General features: G+C 37.0%; 1 protein-coding gene across 2 annotated transcripts in view; it reads left to right on the top strand.

Annotated features, from left to right (window-relative positions):
- The window catches only part of LOC128690953 (differentially expressed in FDCP 6-like), a 64,583-nt gene extending 38,875 nt beyond the window's left edge, over positions 1-25,708 (top strand). For both annotated transcript variants that reach the window (XM_053779749.2, XM_070088439.1), the window contains exons 6-11: positions 4,875-5,137; positions 8,939-9,140; positions 15,030-15,181; positions 15,757-15,908; positions 20,344-20,468; positions 21,510-25,708. In XM_053779749.2, the coding sequence (XP_053635724.2) occupies positions 4,875-5,137; positions 8,939-9,140; positions 15,030-15,181; positions 15,757-15,908; positions 20,344-20,468; positions 21,510-21,698 (1,083 nt within the window). In that variant the 3' untranslated portion in view covers positions 21,699-25,708. The remainder of the gene's footprint in view (positions 1-4,874; positions 5,138-8,938; positions 9,141-15,029; positions 15,182-15,756; positions 15,909-20,343; positions 20,469-21,509) is intronic.
- The last annotated feature ends 792 nt before the right edge of the window (positions 25,709-26,500 follow it).

A 26,500-nucleotide genomic window follows, 5' to 3' on the forward strand; every position in this document is an offset into this window, starting at 1 on the left:
AACTATACCTGGCTTCCCCAATGAGCATGTTGTTGGAGTCATTATATGAGCCAAGAGCCTTCAATGATGACATAGAATCAGTAATGATGATAGAGTCAAGCTCAGTGTCATAGGTTAGCTTTAGCGCCATTAGGATTGCAAACAATTCAGTTTGCAGTGTGGACGCCCAGTTGTTAATTCTTATGCCTAACTCAACAAATTTATTATCGTTCTTAACTAGGGAGGTGGCAACAAGAGCAGATGCAGCCCTGCCAGAAGACTCCTGTTTAGATCCATCAGTGTATATAACTTGTGATAACTTATTACTACCAGCTAGGCGAAAAATTTCTTCTTGAGCAGTTGCTCTAACAAGAGATTTAAGGAAGGGATTACTAGCAATGAGCTTCTTGGGAGGGACTTGTAGGTATGTGATATTAAATGAACACATCTTCCATGGAGGGGTGAAATGCTCTTGTTGACTACAGTGATACAGTTCATGCAGGTTATAAAACTTAATGCAATTGCACGTTTTCACAATCCATTTAGATCTGTGTGTATTTACCTCTAGACACTTGGTAAGATTCACTGTGACAGTGTCTGGTTCGTTTCTCATCATTCTAATACCGAGTACAGTGTTAATTTCAACAATCCTATCACTGATACTAGAAATACCAAGCTCCTTCCTCATGTTAAGAACTTTTGTAGATCTGGGACAGCCAAGAATAGTCCTGAGAGCTTCATTTTGCATTAACTCCAAGGGTTGGAGGGAACTTTCTCTAGCTAATATCAACATGGGAGCAGCATAATCAATTAAGGACCTAACATAGGCTATGTACATCATTCTCACGATTCTCACATTAGCACCATAGTTGGGATTGTAGCCAGCAACAGCTTTGAGAGCATTTAGCCTAGCTTTACATTTCTTGTTTAGTTGTGGTATAGTGGATTTGTTAAAGGGTACATCTACACCAAGATATCTGTAAGTTTTAACGTAGCTAATGATTTCACCCTGCAAATAGATGGGTGGGGGATGTCGTTTGCTTGTTAATATCTTTGTTTTAGAGGAAGATATTATGAGGCCTCGTTGATTACAAATTGCTTGAACTTCATTAAGAATGGTATTCATCTTCTTATGCCCTGTTGTATGGATCATGATATCATCAGCATAGCTTATAGCTATATGTTTAGGTGAGGCAGGTAGAGCATTTAGGAGAGCATTAATCAGAATATTAAATAGCATGGGACTAAGAACTCCTCCCTGCGGTGTACCTAAAGACATTTCTTTAGAATCACTTCTGAAGCCTTGGTAAAGGACAGAGGATACTCTATTTGACAGGTATCCTATTATCCAGCAGAGTTAGCTACCACCAATATTCATTTTGGCTAGTTCATGTAGTATAACAGTTCTGTTTGCAATATCAAATGCAGATTTTAGATCAAGAAAAGTGGTAAAACTAGTAGAGGTGTGTGCAGTGAGAAAGGTGGAAATACAGTTCTGCACACTTTTACCTTTCATGAACCCATAGAGGTAGGGGGAAAGTTGATGTCTGATTCTGTAGTACAATCTGTTAAGCATCATTCTTTCAAAAGTTTTGCAAAGACAACTAGTTAAGGAGATCGGCCTAAATGTATCAGGCTGTTGGGGCTTAGGGATAGGCACAATGAGACTATTGGTCCAGGAAGTAGGAAGAACGCCCTCAATGTAACTGAGATTATACAGTGCCAACAAAGGGTTATCAGGCACGTGCCTTAGAGTTCTGAGAATATCATAGGTTATACCATCCTCTCCAGGAGCAGTTGATCGACCTTTGGTTAATGCATTATCTAATTCATACTCGGTAAAGAGGCAATCACTCTCATCAATATTTTGGCTCATAAAATTAATCAGTTTCAACATTTCTTCAGAAGTACTCTCTAAATTTTTTCTAATATGAGATGGAAGGCTTTCATGCCTGGATGTTTTGGACCAGTCATTTATGAGGTCATTTGCTTTTTCAAGAGGAAAGGGATGAGCAGCATTGCCAGTCTTTTTCCTGGTTATTTTATTTATACCTTTCCAAGCCAAACTCAAAGGGGTGGACCTATTTAATCCACTAACAAACTGTTCCCATTCCTGTTGCCTAAGTTCTTCCTTTCTATTCCTTGCATTTGTTAGTGCAGCTTGGAACGTTCTGAGCAGGTCTGGGGTTCTACATTCACTGTATGCTTTACCAATCCTCCTAGCTGCATGTGTTAGATTGCGCAGCTGTGGATCATTATAGTATTTACATTGGTTTTTATTGTTATTTATAGTGGAGGGTCTTTGTTTCCTATTCCTGCCCACTTGATCTGTGAGAACACTCTCAATAGTGGTAATTAAATCATCATTAAATTTTTGTGTGCCAGTGGGCTCGTAATTCTTATACCATTGATCCAAGTGGTTAATAAAGTTGTCTCTGTGTTCTGGTTTGAGAATAAGTTTCCTCCTGTATTTAGCTCCTTGATTGCTGGAGATGTGATCAAGAGTGACAGTTGTTAGTCTTGGGAAGTGATCAGATAGAAGATCATCAACTATGACAGAGTCATGCATCGTATATGATGTATTAAATCCAAGACACAGATCTAGTATGCCACCATATATGTGAGTAGGCTCAGTAGTGCCCACAATTCGAACATTATCATGCTCATTCAGCAATCTCACTAGTTTAGTTCCATTGGTGTTTGTAATAGACCCACCAATATTCTTATGTCTGGCATTAAAATCTCCAAGAATGATGGTAGGTTCACTATTGATGCGATCTGGTAAAGCATCAGGTCGAAGCTGGTTCGCTGGGGCATAGAGATTAAAAATGTTTATGGAAAAATCGCCTGCATATACTTTGACACCATGATACTGCATGTTAACTCGACTCTGCAAGGAAAGGAGTGAATGTGGCAAGTTCTTTCTGACATACATCACACAACAGTTGGTTGACCTTAGGTTATAAGCTGCATATCCAGGCAAGTTTGGTGGAGGTGCTCCATCTTTCAATCTACATTCCTGCAAACAGATGACATCAATATTCTTGGTTGCACTAATATGATGTAAGTCAGGCAACCGCTTCCTGATGGAAGCAATGTTCCATGAAAAGATTTGTAATGTATCCATTGTAGTGAGTTATTACAATCTCTTGCTCATAAGATCTGCGCCTCAGAGTGATTATTATTGCGTATTATTATTATTATCATCATTATTAATATGACATCCTCAAGACTAATAAGACACTCTTAGTGATTTTAATGTGTACCTGCATGCCAGCACAATGTGAGTTTATTTAGGTACAGGTACACATAAGTATAATTATCAGAGTACATATAAAACATGAAATAACTTTAAAACACTTGAAATTTTGGAAAGGTTCCAGACATAATGGAGAGACACGGTGTTCATGGAGCTCACGGTGAATGTAAACAAACCAGGTGGGGTGTGGTGACCGTATTAATAAGTCAGGTGGGGGAAGCCATATAGCGAGTTTTGGCCATAATTTGAAATGTCCGTATTAGTGGAACGCCGTAAAGTGGGGCCCTACTGTAATGAAAGATGATCTTGTCATACTAAAAGCTAATAGAGGAATTCAATTGGAATCAGTGATGGTAGAAAATTTCTGGTGTGCACATCTCAAAACTTTCCCCTAGTTATCAGAAAAATCTTTGGACTTTTTCTTGCCATTTGCCACCACATATTTGTTAGATGGGTTTTTCAATGCTTCATTACATAAAAACAAAGGCTAGAAACTGTCTTGATGTAAGTGATGATATACACGTGGCTGTTTCTTAAAAAAAGAACCTGGTTTCGTCTTCATTACTAACAAATGTCAACAAGAAAAGAGCCACTACATAAGACAAATAATGTATTTTTCTGTTTATAATTGAATGCATATAAGTTCTTATTCATAACTGTCATTGATCTGATCTACTTCTCCTTATATTTGTTTTGCTGTAAAAATAGAAATTTTCCAAAAGAAATTAATTGTAATTACTGTAAGTTATTTTGATAGTACTGTATATGAAAAAAATACAACTGAGGAGGTACTGGCACTTAAAAAGGTTGAGAATCCTGGTATGTACTGTATATGTATTTAAAAAAAATAAATAAAAAAAATATATACATATACAGTACATACCAGGATTTAGGTAGTAGAAATATAAACACATATGCAGTTTAATGTGATCCTTTATTGACAACGTTTCGCCCACACAGTGGGCATTGTCAGTAAAGGATCACATTAAACTGCATATGTGTTTATATTTCCATTGTGTCAGTATTTTATACCATTTATTTCCATTCAGGTAGTAGGTTGGTAGACAGCAACCACCCAGGGAGGTACTACCGTCCTACCAAGTGAGTGTAAAATGAAAGCCTATAATTGTTTTGCATGATGGTAGGATTACTGGTGTCTTTTGTCTGTCTCATAAATATGCAAGATTACAGGTACGTCTTGCTACTTCTACTTACACTTAGGTCACACTAAACATACATGTACATGTTTATTTATACACACTCATCTGAGTTTTCTTTGATTTTATCTTAGTTCTTGTTCTTATTACTTTTCCTTTTATATCCATGGGGAAGTGGAATAAGAATCTTTCCTCCATAAGCCATGCGTGTTGTAAAAGCCAACTAAAATGCCGGGAGCAATGGGCTAGTAACTCCTTTTCCTGTAATAATTACTAAAAAGAATAAGAAGTTACTGTATATGTATATAGATTATTATTATAATCAGAACGAAGCACTAAAAATATATGTATATAGAGATCATTTTAAGTTGTGAAATTGTGCTTTTATAATGTCAAGTATGGTGATGCTTTATTTTATACTTTAAGCTTACACTGTTGGCAAATAAACTTCTAAAATTCATTATTTTTTATTCATACAGGGAAAAGTTTACCAGAGAGTATCATGGGCACCAATATGGGTGAAGCGTGAAATAGAACTACGACCTTGGGCACTGGTTGCCTCTAGCCATAAAGTTAAAGCACGATCAGCAGTGCTAGCAAAGGTTGTGGGCCTTGCTAGAGTGTATCTCACTCCCTCGGCTACAGTCCACAACATTCCTGATGAGCCTGGTGTGAGGCCTTGTAGATTTACACTCTGCTTAGAGAGCAACAAACTTGTTCAACTTGCTGCCACTGATCACAGGTAAAATATCCACAGGTGCTTTTATCTGTCATCTTAGATGTGTTATTTCTTTCTTCAGAAAAGTGACTGCGGTCATTCACGTCTCCAAGTGTCCAACAGAGATTAACATTGCAATTTTTACAAGTAGCTATTAAAATAAGCTGTAATTAGTGTACTTCTATAATGGTTTGTAGATAAATATAAAATTTTTAACACAAATGTGAACTGGATAAAGTAAAATATGAACTTATAAACAACAGTAGTTGAAAATGGTCTTAATTTGTTTAAGGTAGTAATTATATTTTTGAAACTTAAAATATTTCTTGATTAATACAGCACTGAATACCTGTATTGCACTCTTATAGTTCATAAATGCTAGAGCTTTATGAATGTAAAATTCAAGGATACCATGTTTATTCTTTTGCATTATGTATAGGTTGCCTATTCTCTGTGTAACAGTATGGCACTCTCTTATTGTGTTCTTTGGTAGTAGACATTATGTTCCTTTTACATGGTACTGACATTATGTTCCTTCACATGACACAGTACTCACAGTATGTACTTTCACATTTCATGGTTCTGACATTATGCTCCTTTATCTTATATAGTACTGACATGTTCCTTCATATTATAAGTTCTCTCATTGGGTTCCTTCATGTAACATAGTACTCTAATTATGTTCCTTTACATGACCTAGTACTCTCATCATGTTCCTTCACTGTACATGATAGTGACATCATGCTCCTTTACCTTAAATAGTACCAACATATTCTTTCACATTGCAGGTACTCTCATGTTCATTCATATGCAGTGGAACTTTCATGTTCCATTGCATTATGTACATGGTACTCTCATTGTATCTCTTCCTATTACCTGATATTCTCACTTCACATGTTTGCCATATAAAGTGGACCCTCGGGTAACGACATTAATCCATTCCAGAGAGCTTGTCTTTAACCGATTTTGTCGTTAGCCTAATTAATTTTCCCCATAAGAAATAATGGAAATCCAATTAATCCGTTTCAGACACCCAAAAGTATTAACAAAAAATATTTTTTTTAAAGATTAAATATAGATATACATACAGAAAACAATGACAAATAAATATAAAGCACTAATAAAATGGATAAATGAACATTTAACATCACACTTACCTTTATTGACTCTTGTTGGTGTATGGAAGGCAGGTAGGAGGCGAGAGGTAGGCGAATTTATTATGCTTCAATATGATGCTAATATCATCTCTACGGCTTATTTATCTATGACAATTCATCTAATATGATATAATAAACAATATTAATAACATAGAAACATGATATATACTCTAGAATGAATAAAATATATCATAATGTATGTGAGGAGTAAGTGGTGATGGTGTTGTTGGGTTTATAAGGGCCACTGAGAGAAGCCATACACAGTGGTGGTGGTGGTGGTGGTGGCAGCAGAAGCCACCAACACTGTTCACACTTAAACAATGTATATAATTTATAAATAAGAAATATTTACATTTGAATTTATAAATAAGAAATATTTACATTTTAATTTATAAATAAGTAAGTTTATTCAGGTATACACAAATACAGTAACGTACATAGATTATCATATGTAGCAGCATATGTGTAAAGTACCTAGGATAACCCAAAAAAGTCAGAGTGACTTATTTCCATTGGGGTCCTTTTATATTTACACTGATATTTACTTACAGTGGAACCTCAAATATCGAACTTAATCCATTCCAGGAGTTAGTTCTAAATTCGAAAAGTCTGAAAAGTGAAGCAATATTTCCCATAAGAAATAATGGAAATACAATTAATCCGTTCCAGAAACCCAAAAAATATTCACAAAAAAAAATACATATTTTAGAGATTAATTATAGTTTTACATACACACAACAAATATAGTGTTCAATTATGTATTAATAAATTTAAATAAACATATAAAATAACATTTTACTTACCTTTATTGAAGATTGGTGATGGCATCTGAAAGATAGGGAGGAGAGAGGGAGTTGGGCTTAGTGCTTGGAAGGAGAATTCCCCTCCATGAGGACTGCAGGTATCAAAGCCCTCTCTGGGGTTACTTCCCTTCTCTGTCTTTTAATGCCACAAGGACCAGCTTGAGAATCACTGGACCCCTGTCTCACAAAATAACTGTCCACAGTCCTCTATTTCTGGTGCCTCTTTAAGATTTCCCTAAAATGGGACATGGTTCTGTCACTGAACTTGTTGCAAAGATGGCTTGTTTCAGCTTGCTCAGGGTGGTACTTCTCCACAAACATTTGGACATCATTCCACTTCTGTATTATTTCCTTCTTCACATCTATGGTGTTTCTAACTTTCTTTACCACTAGCAAGTTTCTTTGCTCCCATTGTAGCTTATTTCACAGTCCCACAAGCACTAAACACAATGAAATAATCATAAAATGTTCGAATGAGAGCGCAGGTTAGTGTTCACTCAAGCATCAACAAAACCAGACTGGCTCACGGCGCCTGCATGGGGACGCGGACAGAGCGAGCTGCTGGACAGGTCCGGCACCCAGCGGTTTGAAAATAGGGGCGAGTTCGATAATAGGGACAAAGTTGGTTCGAAAAAAGGGTTCTATTTTCAAAGAGTTCGATAAGTGATACGTTCAAAATTTGAGGTTCCACTGTATATGGTAGGTACTGTATGGCTCTAATGGCCCTAATATTGAAAGCTATAAGAAAGCTAAACTGAAGAAAATATCAAGTAAGAGTGTTTTCAGTAAAAGTGTTTCATTGATTGTAACATTAATCATTTGCCTATGAATGCCACTGTAATGCCCAGACATACACACACTCACCTTACACTTCACTAAATTAGATGAATTAAGTATATATATTCTCCATGGGGAAGTGGACAGAATTCTTCCTCCGTAAGTCAGGTGTGTCGTAAGAGACGACTAAAATACCGGGAGCAAGGGGCTAGTAACCCCTTCTCCTGTATACATTACTAAAGTTAAAAAGAGAAACTTTTAATTTTTTTTTTTGGGCCACCCGCTTCAGTGGGATATGGCCAGTTTGTTGAAAGAAAAAATTTATATTTACACTTACCTTGGAAGAGATGTTAGTTTAATTAGTTTGATGGAGGAGATGCTGGCAGAGGTTTAGAGTGGTGGAAGATAGCAGGGCGGCCTATGTTCATTGGCCCTATACACATCCAACAACATTGGAAAGTTACTTTCGTGTCGTTTTTCTATCGCTTAGCTTAACTTACTACACTGTTAATTCTACACTTTATCGCTGGCTGGCACTGTAGCCTTTATCGATACCTGCTGCTTTAGTATTGTACATATCATAGAATCACTGAATCACTGCAGAAGGCACATTCTGCCCTCTCTCTTCCTCCTCCCCTTTGGTACTTTGCTACAAGTTTTTTCTTGAATTCTATTGCATTTCTTTCCTTCTTTACCACAGGGCTGGCACTAGAAGCTTTCTTTGGGCCCATGGTGGCTTATTTAGCAGTTATAAGCACTAAAAACAATAGAATAATACAAAATATATTGCATGTACATGTGGAATCATTCTCCCTGGCTTGTAAACAATGGCACACTGGCTGTACATGGACTCAGGCCACGCGAACATGTTCGGGGCAAATGTCCTTAACCGAGTTCTTGGGCATTAGCCAAGTCAGTATTTTGACGCAAAAACGTGTCGCTATCAGATTTTTCATTACCCGATGACATTGTTACCCGAGGGTCCACTGTACTGTATCTCACATGGATAAACAGTTTCTAAGGTTGCAATGAGTGTTCTTTTGGCATTTAATTCATATGTTTGTAATGAAAATTCCATTTTTCTCCAGGAGTAAATCTGAATGGTTACGAGCTCTTGATGCTGCCATACATCATTCCAAACAAACTCTTCCATATCAAGCAATCATGTCAACTGTTAGAAAAAATGAACATGCTGAAGAAGAAGCACGAGAAATTGCTGAGCGTATTCGACGAGACTCACAAGCAGATATTATTGAAAATACTCAGGCTGAGCTCATGGCAGAGAAACTGGTATGTTAATATTTTGATTTTTGTTTTCATAAAAGTTAAATAACTTTTGTTAAATGAATGAATATGTGTTAGTGGTTATTTTTACATAGATACTGGATCTTCAAATTAATAAATATTTGCTTTGCTATGTAGACTTTCCTGTTCTACATGTTTCACAGTGTTATAACACAGCACCAGCCAGTCCTGTACACCACTGGTGGAGAGGGAGAGCTCCCCCACATTTTTTTTTCCTTTCCTTCGGTTTCATTTGCTCTGCAGCTAACATTATATACCATATACATGTACAGTACATATAGTTTTGGCCATTCAAATTAATTCTAGTTTAATCTATCTTGTACTGATACTGTTTTAGTTTCTGTACTTTGAGTCTGTCTTTAATATCCCTTCTGCTTCACCTGTGTTTCAGTAACATTAACATGCAGAATTTTGTATCAATTCTTCTTCATATACTGTACAATGGAACCCCAGTTTTTGTCTTTAATCCATTCCAGAAGGTCGGCCGAAAACCAATTTGTACGAACACTGAAGTAGTATTTCCCATTAGAAATAATGTAAATCCAATTAATCCATTCCAGACACCCAAAAATATTAACAAAAAATACATTTTATAGAGAATAACTATAGTTTTACATTCAGAAAACAGTGAGAAATAAATATAAATGACTAATGAAATGGATAAATGAGCATTTAACATCACTTTTACCTTTATTGAAGACTCTTGGCATATGGAAGATGGCGAGGAGGGGAGAGGGAAGAGAGGTTTTTGTTTGGAAGGGGAATCCCCCTCCATAAGAACTTCAGGTATCAAAGCCCTATCCAGGGTTACTTCCCTTCTTTGTCTTTTACTGGCACTAGAACCAGCTTGAGAGTCACTGGACCCCTGTCGCACAAAAAATCTGTCCAGAGAGGCCTGTTTCTGGCATCTCTTTAAGATGTGCCTAAAATGTGACACGGCATTGTCATTGAACATGTTGCTGACACAGCTTGCAACAGCTTTGTTAGGGTGATATTTCTCTGTACCTCACTCCATCTTGCACAAATGTCCTTAATTGCTGAAGAAGGCATAGTCTCCCCTCTCTTCCTCACTGAACGAGTAACAAAGGCAAACTGAGTCACGAACGTATGAGTGGCTGCATCCTGTGGGCAGGTGGACGCGTCTGGTACGATTTCCAAGCGGATGTACGAAACCAGGGGCAAAATTTCGCCAAAAAAGTGGTCGAAAACTGAATTGTACAATAACCGGACCGGACGAAAACTGGGGTTCCACTGTAGAATAAACTGAATTGCAAATACCCGTGTACAGTTTTAAGTTGTACATGAATGATATTAAATACCGAAAAGGTGAAAATTAGACACATGCCACATCTGAGTATCTTTATTGTAGATGTTTTGCCAACCAGTGGCTTTATCAATACAAATTCAAGGAAGGCAGTAGAACTATATACAAATGATGAGGTAATCAGTCCCTCAGCCTTGGTGGAGTTGGTGAAGAACACTGATGTTCTTCACCAACTCCAAGGCTGAGGAACTGATTATCTTGTCTTTTGAATATAGTTCTACTGTCTTCCAGTTATGTCCATAAATTTGTATTGATAAAAGCCATTGGTTGGCAAACGTCTCCAGTAAAGATACCCAGATGTTGCACATGTCTAATTTTTCTCAATTTTAAGTGCCTGAAGGTGTGACAGAGAATATAGTTAAAAATTACTAGTTCTGGAGATTATCTTCCCCACAGCCCAGTCTTAGACCCAGCAACCTAGGTTAGATAGGAAATACATATTACAGGATTACGAACTATTAAGAACACAGAAAGGTAAAGATATGTGTATCCTAAATGTAAGCAGAAGATTGTAAGATTTACCTGTCATCTTATGTTTGTGAGCTAGAAATAAAAAATCATGTTGAAAGAGAATCCTGATCCTGACCACCTCCTGAGAGGAAGCTCCAGAGAAAGAATGAGGTACTATAAACATATCTGCACAGATATATGTAAATAATGGTTGTCATTATTAACAATAGATTTGCATTCTGCTTAGCTAAACTAGCAGCTATAACAATTTACTGAATTGTATTTTGTTTTTGTTAAGATGCATTTCTTGTTTGAGATTGTAACTTTTACTTTGATTCCAAGAATAAATCATGAAATTTTTGTTATGTAACATTTCATACACTGTATCCATTAAAAATGTAATATTGCAATTATAAGGTAAACTAATTTTTTTATTTTTTTTTTTTTTTTTTATTATCACACCGGCCGATTCCCACCAAGGCAGGGTGGCCCGAAAAAGAAAAACTTTCACCATCATTCACTCCATCACTGTCTTGCCAGAAGGGTGCTTCACACTACAGTTTTTAAACTGCAACATTAACACCCCTCCTTCAGAGTGCAGGCACTGTACTTCCCATCTCCAGGACTCAAGTCCGGCCTGCCGGTTTCCCTGAATCCCTTCATAAATGTTACTTTGCTCACACTCCAACAGCACGTCAAGTATTAAAAACCATTTGTCTCCATTCACTCCTATCAAACACGCTCACGCATGCCTGCTGGAAGTCCAAGCCCCTCGCACACAAAACCTCCTTTACCCCCTCCCTCCAACCCTTCCTAGGCCGACCCCTACCCCGCCTTCCTTCCACTACAGACTGATACACTCTTGAAGTCATTCTGTTTTGCTCCATTCTCTCTACATGTCCGAACCACCTCAACAACCCTTCCTCAGCCCTCTGGACAACAGTTTTGGTAATCCCGCACCTCCTCCTAACTTCCAAACTACGAATTCTCTGCATTATATTCACACCACACATTGCCCTCAGACATGACATCTCCACTGCCTCCAGCCTTCTCCTCGCTGCAACATTCATCACCCACGCTTCACACCCATATAAGAGCGTTGGTAAAACTATACTCTCATACATTCCCCTCTTTGCCTCCAAGGACAAAGTTCTTTGTCTCCACAGACTCCTAAGTGCACCACTCACTCTTTTTCCCTCATCAATTCTATGATTCACCTCATCTTTCATAGACCCATCCGCTGACACGTCCACTCCCAAATATCTGAATACGTTCACCTCCTCCATACTCTCTCCCTCCAATCTGATATTCAATCTTTCATCACCTAATCTTTTTGTTATCCTCATAACCTTACTCTTTCCTGTATTCACCTTTAATTTTCTTCTTTTGCACACCCTACCAAATTCATCCACCAATCTCTGCAACTTCTCTTCAGAATCTCCCAAGAGCACAGTGTCATCAGCAAAGAGCAGCTGTGACAACTCCCACTTTGTGTGTGATTCTTTATCTTTTAACTCCACGCCTCTTGCCAAGACCCTCGCATTTACTTCTCTTACAACCCCATCTATAAATATATTAAACAACCACGGTGACATCACACATCCTTGTCTAAGGCCTACTTTTACTGGGAAAAAATTTCCCTCTTTCCTACATACTCTAACTTGAGCCTCACTATCCTCGTAAAACTCTTCACTGCTTTCAGTAACCTACCTCCTACCCATACACTTGCAACATCTGCCACATTGCCCCCCTATCCACCCTGTCATACGCCTTTTCCAAATCCATAAATGCCACAAAGACCTCTTTAGCCTTATCTAAATACTGTTCACTTATATGTTTCACTGTAAACACCTGGTCCACACACCCCCTACCTTTCCTAAAGCCTCCTTGTTCATCTGCTATCCTATTCTCCGTCTTACTCTTAATTCTTTCAATTATAACTCTACCATACACTTTACCAGGTACACTCAACAGACTTATCCCCCTATAATTTTTGCACTCTCTTTTATCCCCTTTGCCTTTATACAAAGGAACTATGCATGCTCTCTGCCAATCCCTAGGTACCTTACCCTCTTCCATACATTTATTAAATAATTGCACCAACCACTCCAAAACTATATCCCCACCTGCTTTTAACATTTCTATCTTTATCCCATCAATCCCGGCTGCCTTACCCCCTTTCATTTTACCTACTGCCTCACGAACTTCCCCCACACTCACAACTGGCTCTTCCTCACTCCTACAAGATGTTATTCCTCCTTGCCCTATACACGAAATCACAGCTTCCCTATCTTCATCAACATTTAACAATTCCTCAAAATATTCCTTCCATCTTCCCAATACCTCTAACTCTCCATTTAATAACTCTCCTCTCCTATTTTTAACTGACAAATCCATTTGTTCTCTAGGCTTTCTTAACTTGTTAATCTCACTCCAAAACTTTTTCTTATTTTCAACAAAATTTGTTGATAACATCTCACCCACTCTCTCATTTGCTCTCTTTTTACATTGCTTCACCACTCTCTTAACTTCTCTCTTTTTCTCCATATACTCTTCCCTCCTTGCATCACTTCTACTTTGTAAAAACTTCTCATATGCTAACTTTTTCTCCCTTACTACTCTCTTTACATCATCATTCCACCAATCGCTCCTCTTCCCTCCTGCACCCACTTTCCTGTAACCACAAACTTCTGCTGAACACTCTAACACTACATTTTTAAACCTACCCCATACCTCTTCGACCCCATTGCCTATGCTCTCATTAGCCCATCTATCCTCCAATAGCTGTTTATATCTTACCCTAACTGCCTCCTCTTTTAGTTTATAAACCTTCACCTCTCTCTTCCCTGATGCTTCTATTCTCCTTGTATCCCATCTACCTTTTACTCTCAGTGTAGCTACAACTAGAAAGTGATCTGATATATCTGTGGCCCCTCTATAAACATGTACATCCTGAAGTCTACTCAACAGTCTTTTATCTACCAATACATAATCCAACAAACTACTGTCATTTCGCCCTACATCATATCGTGTATACTTATTTATCCTCTTTTTCTTAAAATATGTATTACCTATAACTAAACCCCTTTCTATACAAAGTTCAATCAAAGGGCTCCCATTATCATTTACACCTGGCACCCCAAACTTACCTACCACACCCTCTCTAAAAGTTTCTCCTACTTTAGCATTCAAGTCCCCTACCACAATTACTCTCTCACTTGGTTCAAAGGCTCCTATACATTCACTTAATTTTTTTATATGTACAGTATTTAAAAATACAAGTCTTTTAGCAGATGCATGTAATTACACTAACACAAATTACATTACAGTACATTACATGGACAGTACACTGTGTACTGTACAGTTATTCCATAATTTTGTGCTGTTTTGTAATGCTTTTATAAATTTTAAACTTTATCCGAATACATATACAGAACTAGGTAGTAGGTTGGTAGACAACAACCAACCAGGGAGGTACTACTGTCCTTCCAAGTAAGTGTGAGACAGAAACCTGTAATTGTTTTACATGATGATATGATTGCTGGTGTCTTTTTTGTCTCATACACACGTGGGATAACGAGTATATGCTGCTACCTCTACTTACACTTAGGTCACACTACACATGCATGTACATGCACATATACTTACACACCGATCTGGGTTTTCTTCTATTTTCATAATAGTTCTTGTTCTTCATTTCCTCGTATCTCCATGGGGAAGTAGAAAAGAATTCTTCCTCCATAAACCATGCATGTTGCAAAATGTTGTAAAATGCCAGGAGCAAGGAGATAGTAACCCCTTCTCCTATATAAATTACAGGGTGACCTAAAAAGAAAAACTTTTGTTTTTCTTTTTAGGTCACCCTGCCTCGGTGGGAGACAGCCAGTGTGTTAAAAAAAAAATGTAGTTTTTTATGCAATGTAAGAGCAAAAAAAGGGGGCAAGGGGCTAGTAACCCCTTCTCTTGTATAAATTACTAAATTTAAAAAGAGAAACTTTCGGTTTTCTTTTTGGGCCAACCTGCCTTGGTGGGATATGGCCGGTTTGTTGAAAAAAAAAAAGAGCAAAAAACAATAGCCAAGCCATATTTTATATCCCTAGGCTCGAGCACAAGCTGAGGCAGCTGTTCGTGAGGAGACTGCAGCTCGTCAAGCAGAAGAGAAAAGGGTATTGGAACTTCAAACTCTGAGACGTCAACTGGAAACATTACTTGAGGAGGAAACTCAGGCAAAACGTGATGAAGAAATTGTTAGGTAATTATGATTTCCACCAACATAATTTCAATAAATTTTCATAGAGACTCAAGGTGGGACAGTGGCTGCTGTTTCTACTAAATGTGTCTTTGTAGAGCTCTGCAATTTGATAAAAAAATAAGTAAAGAGATTCACATTGATAATTAGGTAGACATAAACCATCCTAGGCAGTAGGTTGGTAGACAGCAACCATCTGGGGAGGTACTACCGTGTGAAATGAAAACCTGTAATTGTTTTACATGATGGTAGAATTGCTGGTGTCTTTTTTCTGTCTCATAAACATGAAAGATAACAGGTATATCTTGCTATTTCTACTTACATTTAGGTCACACTGCACATACATGTCCATGCACATATATACATACCCATCTGGGTTTTCTTCTATATTTTCTTAATAGTACTTGTTCTTTATTTCCTCTTATCTCCATGGGGAAGTGGAAAAGAATTCTTCTGCCATAAGCCATGCACGTTGTAAGAGGCGACTAAAATACCAGGAGCAAAGGGCTAATAACCCCTTCTCCTGTATAAATTACTAAATTTAAAAAGAAAAAGTTAATTTTTTAATTTTTTTTCAGAAACCTTCAAGCAAGAGTTCTGCGTGAGGAATGGGAACGAAGAGAAGAGCTTGAGCGTCTTCAAGAGGACCAGAGAAGGATGTTGGAGGAGGAGACAAAGAAACGACAAGCTTTTGAGCTTCAACAAGAAGAGAAAGATAGCCAACTCAGAGGTAAAGAATAATATTCAACAATCATTATTTCATTATTCAACTATTATGTATATTAGATGAATAAGACATGTGGAACAGTTAGGTATCATTATTGGTGAAACATTTCACCTATGAGGAAGGCTTCTTCAGTCAAATACAGAGGAGAATAAACTAGAGACAGCAGTAGTGGCAAGGTAAAGATGATGTGATCATCTTTCCAGAAGAGGCAAAATGTTTGAAGAATAATGCTACTCACATGTTGCACATGTGTCTTCCTCATCTTCTTGTCAGTAATGTATTATATTTTCATCATTATGTAGAGCATTTACCTAAGGTTCCTTTGATAAAGGTATGCTTAAATCTTAAATAAGTGTATGTATCTTAACTCGCCCATCTCTTCCCTACATTTTTGAAGATACATCTTAATGAGAATATAGTATGTTATCTCACAACACCTGTCATATGGCCTAGCTAAGATGTCCAGCATGACAAAATGCTGTTTATCAGCAGGTCAAACACCTCTGACTTTGTAAACCTGATCTTGTGGTTCTCCATTTCTAGATTAAAAAATTTCTGTCCTATGCAATGTCTTGTCCTGCCTCAACTATCATCTTAATTAACTTTAAAAACTTCTCTTTTCTTATGCTAAAGGATTTTCTTTTCTAAACCCACTTCTGTATTGAGGACACCTGTATTTTGCCTTCTGTGTTTCTAATTTATAGAAACTTAATAATACCCTTCCTCTTCTGGATACTGTGTTAAGGTATGTAGTAATCTGGTTCATATTTCTTTCCCTTCTCCCATTGTTACTTTTGGTGTTTACTCTGTTTCTTGCTCTTGTCCAGTACATTGGTGAACTAACCTCTCTCTGTTTTTTTTATTTTTTTATTAACACAGGCAGAGTGACCTGAAAAAGAAGAATTGCTTTCATCATATTCAGTCCACTGTCTTGCCAGAGACATGCCAACACTACACTTACAAAAAACTGCTATGTAGAATTACGGAGACGTTGGAAGGCAACCAAAATGCGGATGTGATTAACACAGACTCTGCAAAGGCATTTGACAAATGCGATCATGGGGTGATAGCACACAAAATGTGGGCCATAGGCATTATGGGAAAGGTAGGCAGATGGATTTTTGGGTTTCTAACACAGAGAATACAAAAAGTAGTAGTAAACAGATCAAAATACAGCATCAGCGAGGTAAAAAGCTCAGTTCCCCAAGGCACTGTCCTGCCACTGCTGCTATTTCTCATCCTCAAAGCAGACATAGATAAAAACACCCGTCACAGTTTTGTATCATTTGCAGATGACGCCAAAATAAACATGAAAGTCAGTATGGTAGAAGACACTGAAAAATTGCGAGATATAAGCAGTGTTTTCCAGTGGGCAATGGACAACATGATGTTCATTTGTGATAAGTTCCAACTGCTTAGGTATGGAAAGAATGAACTCAAAAGGAACAGTGTATACAAAACTCAAGAGAATCATCAAATACCTTTGATATACCTTTGAAGTTTCGAGAGTTTATCTACTCTCTGAGCCCGGCCATGGGCCAGGCTCGTCTGGTGCTTGCTTGGTCAACCAGGCTGTTGCTGCTGCAGGCCCACTGCCTCACATATCCATCGCAGCCTGGTTGATCTGGCACCTGGTGAAGATACTTGTCCAGTTTCCTCTTGAAGGCTTCTACACTTGTTCCAGCCATGTTTCTGATATCTTCTGGTAAGATGTTGAATAGTTTGGAACCCCGGATGTTGATACCGTGTTCCTTTATTGTCCCCTATTGTTCTTTATTGTTTCCACAAAAGGAACACATGAAAGACTTGGGAATAACTATGTCAGCTGATCTTTCTTTCAAAGAACATAAGACAAAGATCACAACAGCCAGGAAGATGACAGGGTGGGCATTGAGAACCTTCAAAACAAGGGAAATAATACCAGTGGTGACACTTTTCAAATAGCTAGTGCTCCCCCGTTTGTAATATTGCTCATTGTTGACGGGGCCCATTCTAGCCGGGAGAAATATCAGCGCTTGAACAAATGCAGAGATCGTTTATGGCCCTCATAGAGCCTGTAAAGCAATTAAATTACTGGGAACATCTTAAAATCTTCAATGTGTACTCATTGGAGTGGAGGAGAGAGAGATATATGATAATATATACCTGGAAGGTACTCAAGGGCCTGGTCCCAAATCTGCACACTGCCATAACAACATACTAGAGCAAGTGATATGGTAGGAAGTGCAAGATAAACCCAGTGAAGAGCAGGGGTGCAGTGGGCACAATAAGGGATCACAGTATCAACATTCGTGGACCCCAGATTATTCAACATCTTACCAGAAGATATCAGAAACACTGCTGGAACAAGTGTAAATGACTTCAAGAGAAAACTGGACAAGTACAGCATCTTCACCAAGTGCCTGATCAACCAGGCTGTGATGGATATGTGGGGTGGTGGGCTTCCAGCAGCAACAACCTGATTGACCAGGCTAGCACCAGACGAGCCTGGCCCATGGTTGGGCTCAGGGAGTAAACTTTTGAAACTCATCAGAGTGCAGGCACTTTACTTCTCACCTCCAGGACTCAAATCTGGCTAACAGGTGCACCTGAATCCCTTCATGTTACTCTGCTCACACTCCAACAGTACATAGAAGTGTTTACCTTGCAGACACTAACAATTCATTCTTCTGTTGTTAGATATCATAGCCATTCATAAGCTGGTTCTCTGGCAGAAAATCCATCACATGTCTTTTACAGATGCTCTGTTTTTATAAATGTATACGTATTTACAAAAATGTGCTGTAAGGCAGAAAGAACCTGATGGCAGAAGAAAAATGTGAGAGTGTGCTGTGCTAAAACAAAAAGAGGTTAAGTTTAACCCTTAAACTGTCCAAACGTAGATCTACGTTTTTTCAACATTTGAAAGTATGTAAAAAAACGTAGATCTTCTTTTTGTTTTTTACATTTGAAAACGTGTAAAAAAACTTTGATCTAGGTTTTTTTGTTATATTTGAAAATATGTAAAAAAACGTAGATCTACTTTTGGAGCACTACACATTTGAACATAGATCTATTTGGACAGTTTAAGGGTTAAGAGATGTACACAGCAGCTCCTAGGTAGTGGGCTGGTAGACAGCAACCGCCCAGGGAGGTACTACCGTCCTGCCAGGTGAGTGTAAAACGAAAGCCTGTAATTGTTTTACATGATGGTAAGATTGCTGGTGTCTTTTGTCTGTCTCATAAACATGCAAGATTTCAGGTATGTCTTTCTACTTCTACTTACACTTAGGTTACACTACACATACATATACAAGCATATATATACATACCCCTCTGGGTTTTCTTCTATTTTCTTTCTAGTTCTTGTTCTTGTTTATTTCCTCTTATCTCCATGTGGAAGTGGAACAGAATTCTTCCTCTGTAAGCCATGCGTGTTGTAAGGGCCAACTAAAATGCCAGGAACAAGGGGCTAGTAACCCCTTCTCCTGTATAAATTACTAAATTTAAAAAGAGAAACTTTCGTTTTTCTTTTTGGACCACCCTGCCTTAGTGGGATACGGCCGGTTTGTTGAAAGAAAGAAGAAGACACAGCAGCTCCATTTCACTTAAAAAAAAATCAGCGAGTTAGTGTGTGTTGAAGGTAAGGGTCTCAGAGAGAGCATCAGGGAAATGGAAAAATCTTGTAGAGCATTATTAAATTCATGAGGAAATGTTAAACCCATATAGGTCATACAGTGTGTATGGATAGGAAGTAATCAGATTTGTTCTAAGGAATAGGGAGATAATTTAGTTTCATCCAGGTAAGAGGAAGATAGTGCCAATCCCTTGAATCAAGAGCTATTTTTCACCAAGGTACACCCACTCCATGAATCATAATCTTTGGTTCAGGGAGGACCAATTATTATTATTATTATTAAAATTAAGCACTTCCCACAAGGGTCATTCAGCCCAGGGAGGACAAAAACAACATCTAAAGATGTCTCCAATTTCAGAGTTAATTGTGAGTCAATACTATGTTCAGTAATAATTTCTTTATACTGTACTATTATTATTATGTCAGTTTTCTCTATTTCAAATGACTGCTGGGAGTTAAAACTTACATAAGTGTCCTTAACCAAATGTTTGGTGCATGTGTGGTATGTGTATGTTTTTTATAAATAAATTTCAAGAGTTTTTTTTTTTAGATTGTCAGGGTGGCCCTGTACAGCATTTTAGATTGAACTGTATACTGGCTATTTTATTTACATTTTATTTAACCAAATATACTTCTTTTTATGATGCCTGTGCTGTGTGCTCATGTAGTTTTTGGTAAAGATAAATCAGGAAATTATACATCAGAGAAATTTTATGTGAGAGAGAGAGTAAAGTAGAGAGAGGGTAGAGTAGAGTATTACAATACATATATTTACTAATAATAGTATTTTCTTTAATAACAAAATGGATGTTGAATTTTCAGAAGCTGAGAAGCGTTTGCGGAAACTGGAAAGTGAGAGACTAAGACTGGACCATGAACTGCGTAGTGCCAGAGAGAAGATTATCATGTCTGAGCGTGGCAAAGAACTCTTGGAAGCTAGGATGAAGGTGAACAACTAGTCAATTTGACATTCTTTGAACCAATATACTACTTTTTAAAAAGGGTAATATGGGCTTTTAAACTGCTATTTAAATACATGTATTATTATTATATTCATGGGGAAGCACTCAACCTGTAGGGGTCACATAGCACCTGGGAAATGAGACGTAATCTGATTTTGATTCAAGAGAGTTTCATCAATTTCTTGGATCAAGAGCCCTTCAAGACAACTACCATTTTAGCATGTAAAATGAAAGCTGCCAAGTTTAAATTACTGTAATTGTACAGTGTAGCCATTAACCTTTCTTGTTGTTGAGCATGTTAACTTGTAGGAAGCTTCTCTAAACTCTTCAATACCTGTAATGATATCTCCTTATACGAACCTATACAGTATATGTACTCTAGATTAACTTTAAGCAAATAGACATGTGATGAGCATAGCATTTTTTCAAATAAAAATAAATTATATTGATGGTTGATTATCTAACCAAATTTGTCTTGATTGTCAACATGGACAATGCAACCTTGATTGTCTGAGTCATGAAAGGTGATGACTGATGACTTGGGCACTGGATCAATTTTGGGATTTGATGTGTGAACAAGGTAACATTTATAAAGAGATTCAAGAAAACTGAGTGAAAGCTTGGGTTCTGGAGGCAGGAAGTATAAAGCATGCACTCTGAAGAATAGGTGGGGATGTTACAGTTTGGTAGATTGTTTGAATTGTGATATCCAAGCACTTCGAAAAAGACAGATATTGACCAGATGATGGTGAATGTGTTTTCCTTCTTTGAGTCATCCTGCCCTGGTGGAAAATGGCCGATGTGATAAAAAATAAATTATGGTATTATATTTGTGGAAAGCTTTAATCCCATGTAGGATATTCAGCACTAAAAGCAAAGTGTTATATATATTAACATGAGACAGCGAGCAATTGCCAAGCAATATAGACAAACCTTTACTTTTTTCTGCAGTAGGGTTTCCAAAGGCACCAAAAGCTAACTCAGTCTTTTCCCTAATAAGTAACTCATTCTCTATTCATTTATTAGGTCAAGGAGAGAACACCACCAGTCCGCACATATTCACTCAGGCCAATACGAAAAGAACGTGGAACACCCCCAGTCAGATCTTCATCATTTAATGTTCATGCAGCACGACTATTCAAGTTTCGTTCCAAAAATGAGGACACTAATGATAATGGAAATGGAAACAGCAACGGTACAGTAGAGAGCAATTGAAGTTTATCAATGATGAAAAAACAAGCAGGTTCAAATGAAATAAAGTTTTGGCATATTACAAGTAATTTTTATGTACCATATTCTTTAATTCTCATTTAATTATGAAAGAAGATGCATAAACAATAATGGATGGGGACTCAAATTGTGGTCCAAGTGGGTAGCAAGATCAGTGATTGAAGTCTCTGTCCATTGTGCTTTTAATTCATTGACATTCATTCATTACTACTATATTGGGATTATGAAATACTGTGTTTGGCAAAGAAAGGTAGTATTTGCAATACAATATATGAATTTAAATTTTAAGCAATATAGACTAGACTAACTTTGGAAATATGATTACAATGTTAACTGCTCAAATTGTTGTGCAATAACAGTATTTATATAAAATAAGTTATTCTTTTTATTTACTGATCAAAAGATTTTTTTTTTAAATATTTACAGTATGTAATTTAGCTGCATTATGTGGGTATGTAAATACTGTACTATGTTTCATGCATCATGAAATTACAACTTTGGCAGCTGGCCACCAGTGCTCTACTTCCTGCTCTTCTATTAGTGCCATTTGCCTTATCAAATTATGAGTAAATATTAGCACCCAAGCTTTATTTGCAAAACTTTTGCACACCATTATCAGTACCATGAACTTTTTTGTATGTATTGTATACCATAGGTTACTACTAGTCATTTGTGGCTGCCATTAAAGTTACGAGTCTCCTCCCTGAAATCGTATGCGCACATTTTACTGTGCTTTAATATAAATTCATAAAAAAGGCTTTAAAAATATACTTTGCCCTTCCCCCTCAAACACATTTTGCAGACATTTTAATACACATTTATAAGAACTTTGTGTACTGTTCACATAGAGGAGACCCCATTTATGTGCCTATACAGTAATGTTTGTCTAGGATGCAAAATAACCATATCAAAAATGAGTGCTAAACCTGTATGGGTCATACAGCACTATATCTAAGATGCAAGCGTATATGTTGTATGCAAAGCCTATGTAATAATAACTGAAAAAATTGAGCATCTATGTCTAAACTAATTTCCATGCACAATTAACAGCCACCACAAGTACAATCATTCTTATACAGTACAGTATTGTACATCATTTTAAATACAGTACATTAATGTACACAATCATTAAAAACTTAAATAAACGAGGTGCCTAACCAAATACTAAAACTGTACTTTTTATATATTGGCCAATATGTTTGTAAATCACAATAAGTGGTTAGGCAGTGTGTCTGCTATTTCTTCATATATTACACTGTATTGATTGATTACAAGTGTTCTAACCATCCCATGTATACTGTATATACAATATAAGGCATTTTCTCCTGATCAGTTTAACCTTTTAAGGGTCATGACCCTTGCCCTCCAACTTGCTCTCAGGATTGCAAAATTTTCAAAAAAAAAAAAAAAATGTGAAATGGTAGAGAATCTTTTTCTCGAGGAAATAAAACAAAAAGTACAAAATTTAATGGAAAACTGACGAAATTATGCTTTTGTAAATTTTGCTGTGTCAGGAGTATTTACGCATCAGCGATTTCCTCCACTTTGAGTCCAATTTTAGGCCAATAACGTTGTTCCAGTTGACCAAATTCTTAGCTATTTTGCTTGTATGTCTTCCATTTTGTTAACTGAGCACAAGAAATCACCCATTCAACTACCCAATAAAGTGATCAGAAATTGGTACTTTGGCCAATTTCACACAAGTTCAAAATATTCCAATTTCAAAACAGGGTCCAAAATAAACAATGCAGGCATTCCTGGCACTAAAATAACATTTTCTCTTCAATAGTTACGTTTTCATGAATTCCATTTTGATTGTGAATAAAAAAAGAATTTTTATTCACACAAAAAAATAGAAGATTTACTGTTATGCAATATTGTAAAAATTGTACATATAAATAATATCAGCACATTCATACACACACATTAGACCCACCAGTTGACGTGTATTGGATGCATGACGTGATTTGTTTACTCTTGAACATCAGCAAAAATAAAACATTTCCGCTATTTTGAACTCAATTTCAAGCTATTTTCAGTCCTAAAACCAATCTCTATTTCTGTAATATATCTTCCATTCTATCAAATGAGACCAAGAAACTGAGAACAGAACCATAAAAAAAAACACATGAAAATACACTGCAAAGTTGCTGTTTTAAACCAAAAACACAGTCGCAGTTTTTTTCCCCGTTATGCACTGCTTGCTGCAAGATTTTTTTTGTATGGTGCATACTTACTGCACAGACCCATTCTCTTATATCTAGGCCAAAATTTACTGCTCACAGCTTATCCGAGTGAGCTGAGCTCATGGTGTAGTACTACAGGACTGACATTGGTTTCAAAGCTGTAGTATAACAGGACCGACTTCAAAAGGGCTAATAAAGCTGGAGAGTGCTACAATGCATTAATCATTACTAAGAATCAGGTACCATAATGCTAATGTCAGTCTTCTAGTTAATCTAAAAAGTTAAGTTTAGTTTACCATCAACATCTTGGTCCCAATGATTTCAAATTCATGAAGCGACACCGTAAGTACACTCTCACATTAAAAATATACTGTTGAAATTACATAATTTACTAACTGCTTTAAATACTACTCTTAGTAGTGACATACACTGGTTGCAGTTCATGTAAACTTTATTCAAATAAGAATATGAACCTACCATAGAAGTGGCTGCTGGTGCAGTTCAGCAGTTAGATATAGCTAAATAAGTATTTTGCTTAACTGTTATACTTTTTTTTTTTTCAACAAGTCAGCCATCTCCCACCGAGGCAGGGTGACCCAAAAAGAAAGAAAATCCCCAAAACGAAAATACTTTCATCATCATTCAACACTTTCACCTCACTCATACATAATCACTGTTTTTGCAGAGGTGCCCAGATACAACAACTTAGAAGCATATATAAAGATATAATATAAAAAGTGACCTGAAATAATATAATAAACTCCATATAGAATATAATATCAGGGCCCCCAATTATATATCTCCAAACTGCCAATATCTCAAACCCCTCCTTTAAAGTACAGGTATTGTACTTCCCATATCCAGAACTCAAGTCCAGCTATATAAAAATATGTAACCGGTTTCCCTGAATCCCTTCACTAAATATTACCCTGCTCACACTCCAACAGCTCGTCAGGTCCCAAAAACCATTCGTCTCCATTCACTCCTATCTAACACACTCATGCACTTAGTATTTATTTATTTAGTGACCAAAAAGTTCTTGTTTTACTCAGTGTAGGACTAATGAGAACCTATTTAACTGGGTTCCTAAATTGTATACAGTGGAACCTTAAAAATCGAACTGCTCCCAACACGACCAATCATGTAAGTGTATTTTTGTAAGTGCTTTTATAAGTGTATTTTTGAGGGTCTGCAATGGACTAATCTAATTTATATTATTCCTGATGGGAATAAATTCATTCGGTAAAGGCACTCGAACAGCCTTCTGGACCGAAGAAAGTTCGATATTTGAGGTTCCACTGTATTTATATTATATATTTACTAGACATTTTAAAGGTGAGAGTGCCAGATCCTAAGATACCATCTTAAAATACTTAATATGAAAATACTGCACATCATATTTAATACTGTGTCTTCATGGTAAAAAACAGACCTGTAAATATTTACTGTAAAAGTTCTGGATTCATGACAATGTATACATTGTTTGGAGCTTGAATATGTTGTAAATTTTAAAACCAATGCTATGTTTATGCATACAACATTAATGCTAATTATGTCACACTTCAAGTGGAAATACTATTACACATCCAACAGGCAGCAGAAATACCCAAGAACTGGTTCAATATTTTACAATAAGAGTGAGAAATATTTAGAAAAGAAATGTATTTCTAAAACAACTGTGTCGGAATCCAAATAAAAGTTTTGTAGTGCTTTCTTTTACACAAAATTTTGTACTGTATATTGAATTTATTAGGTTACATAAATTCTCCAGCTGCATAATTACTGTAAATAAATTATACAAGAAACAGGTTAATATATTTCTAATTAAAAAATCTTTGATAAAGTTCCCCATAATAGATTATTTGGCCAATAAATGCAGAAGGCATAAGAGAGAGTATAATAGTTCCAATGGATGGCTTATTTTGTTTGAAAGGAAAATGAAAAGAGTAAGAGGAGGAAAGTAGGATACCTTGGTACAGACCTGACCAAGCTGTAATAAGGGTCGTGAAAGTGACTATTGGAGTTAGAGCAGCATAAGCACACGGAAATAAAACTGGGAGTACTGTGCTATGCATAAGGAGTAACTTCACGTGTCATTCAAAGAAAAGGGACAACAAGTGGACATCATTCCCAATCTGTCTTTAAAAAGGCACAAACAGAATAACATCAGTGGCATATTTGTGATCACTTTTAAGGGTTCTACTCTTTCAGCCCAAATTTAGGTTAGTCTTCCTGTTGACTTGCAGTCCATGGGCAGTTACTGCCCATGGACTGCAAACCTTTACTTGTAACCAGTTTTGACAGCTCATACCCTTGCAACACAACCTGAGGCCAGGCTTCCCTGGGCCAATTAGGCTATTTGTGCTAGTGACCTGAAGGCCCCTATTATTATCACAACTTAGCTGATCCAGCACTTGTAGGTGTCAAACTTCGTGAAAACTTAAATCATTGTTCCTGTAATATTTCTGATATCTGTTGGTAATGTGTTGAGTCTTGGGCTACGTATGTTGATACAATGTTCTCTGTACCCATGGCCCCATTGCTTTTCACTTCCTCCCATATCTTTCACTACATGCAATTTTTATAGCAGTGTGTGGGTTA

This window comes from Cherax quadricarinatus, chromosome 24 (genome assembly GCF_038502225.1).
Source record: "Cherax quadricarinatus isolate ZL_2023a chromosome 24, ASM3850222v1, whole genome shotgun sequence".
Taxonomy (NCBI): Eukaryota; Metazoa; Arthropoda; class Malacostraca; order Decapoda; family Parastacidae; genus Cherax; species Cherax quadricarinatus.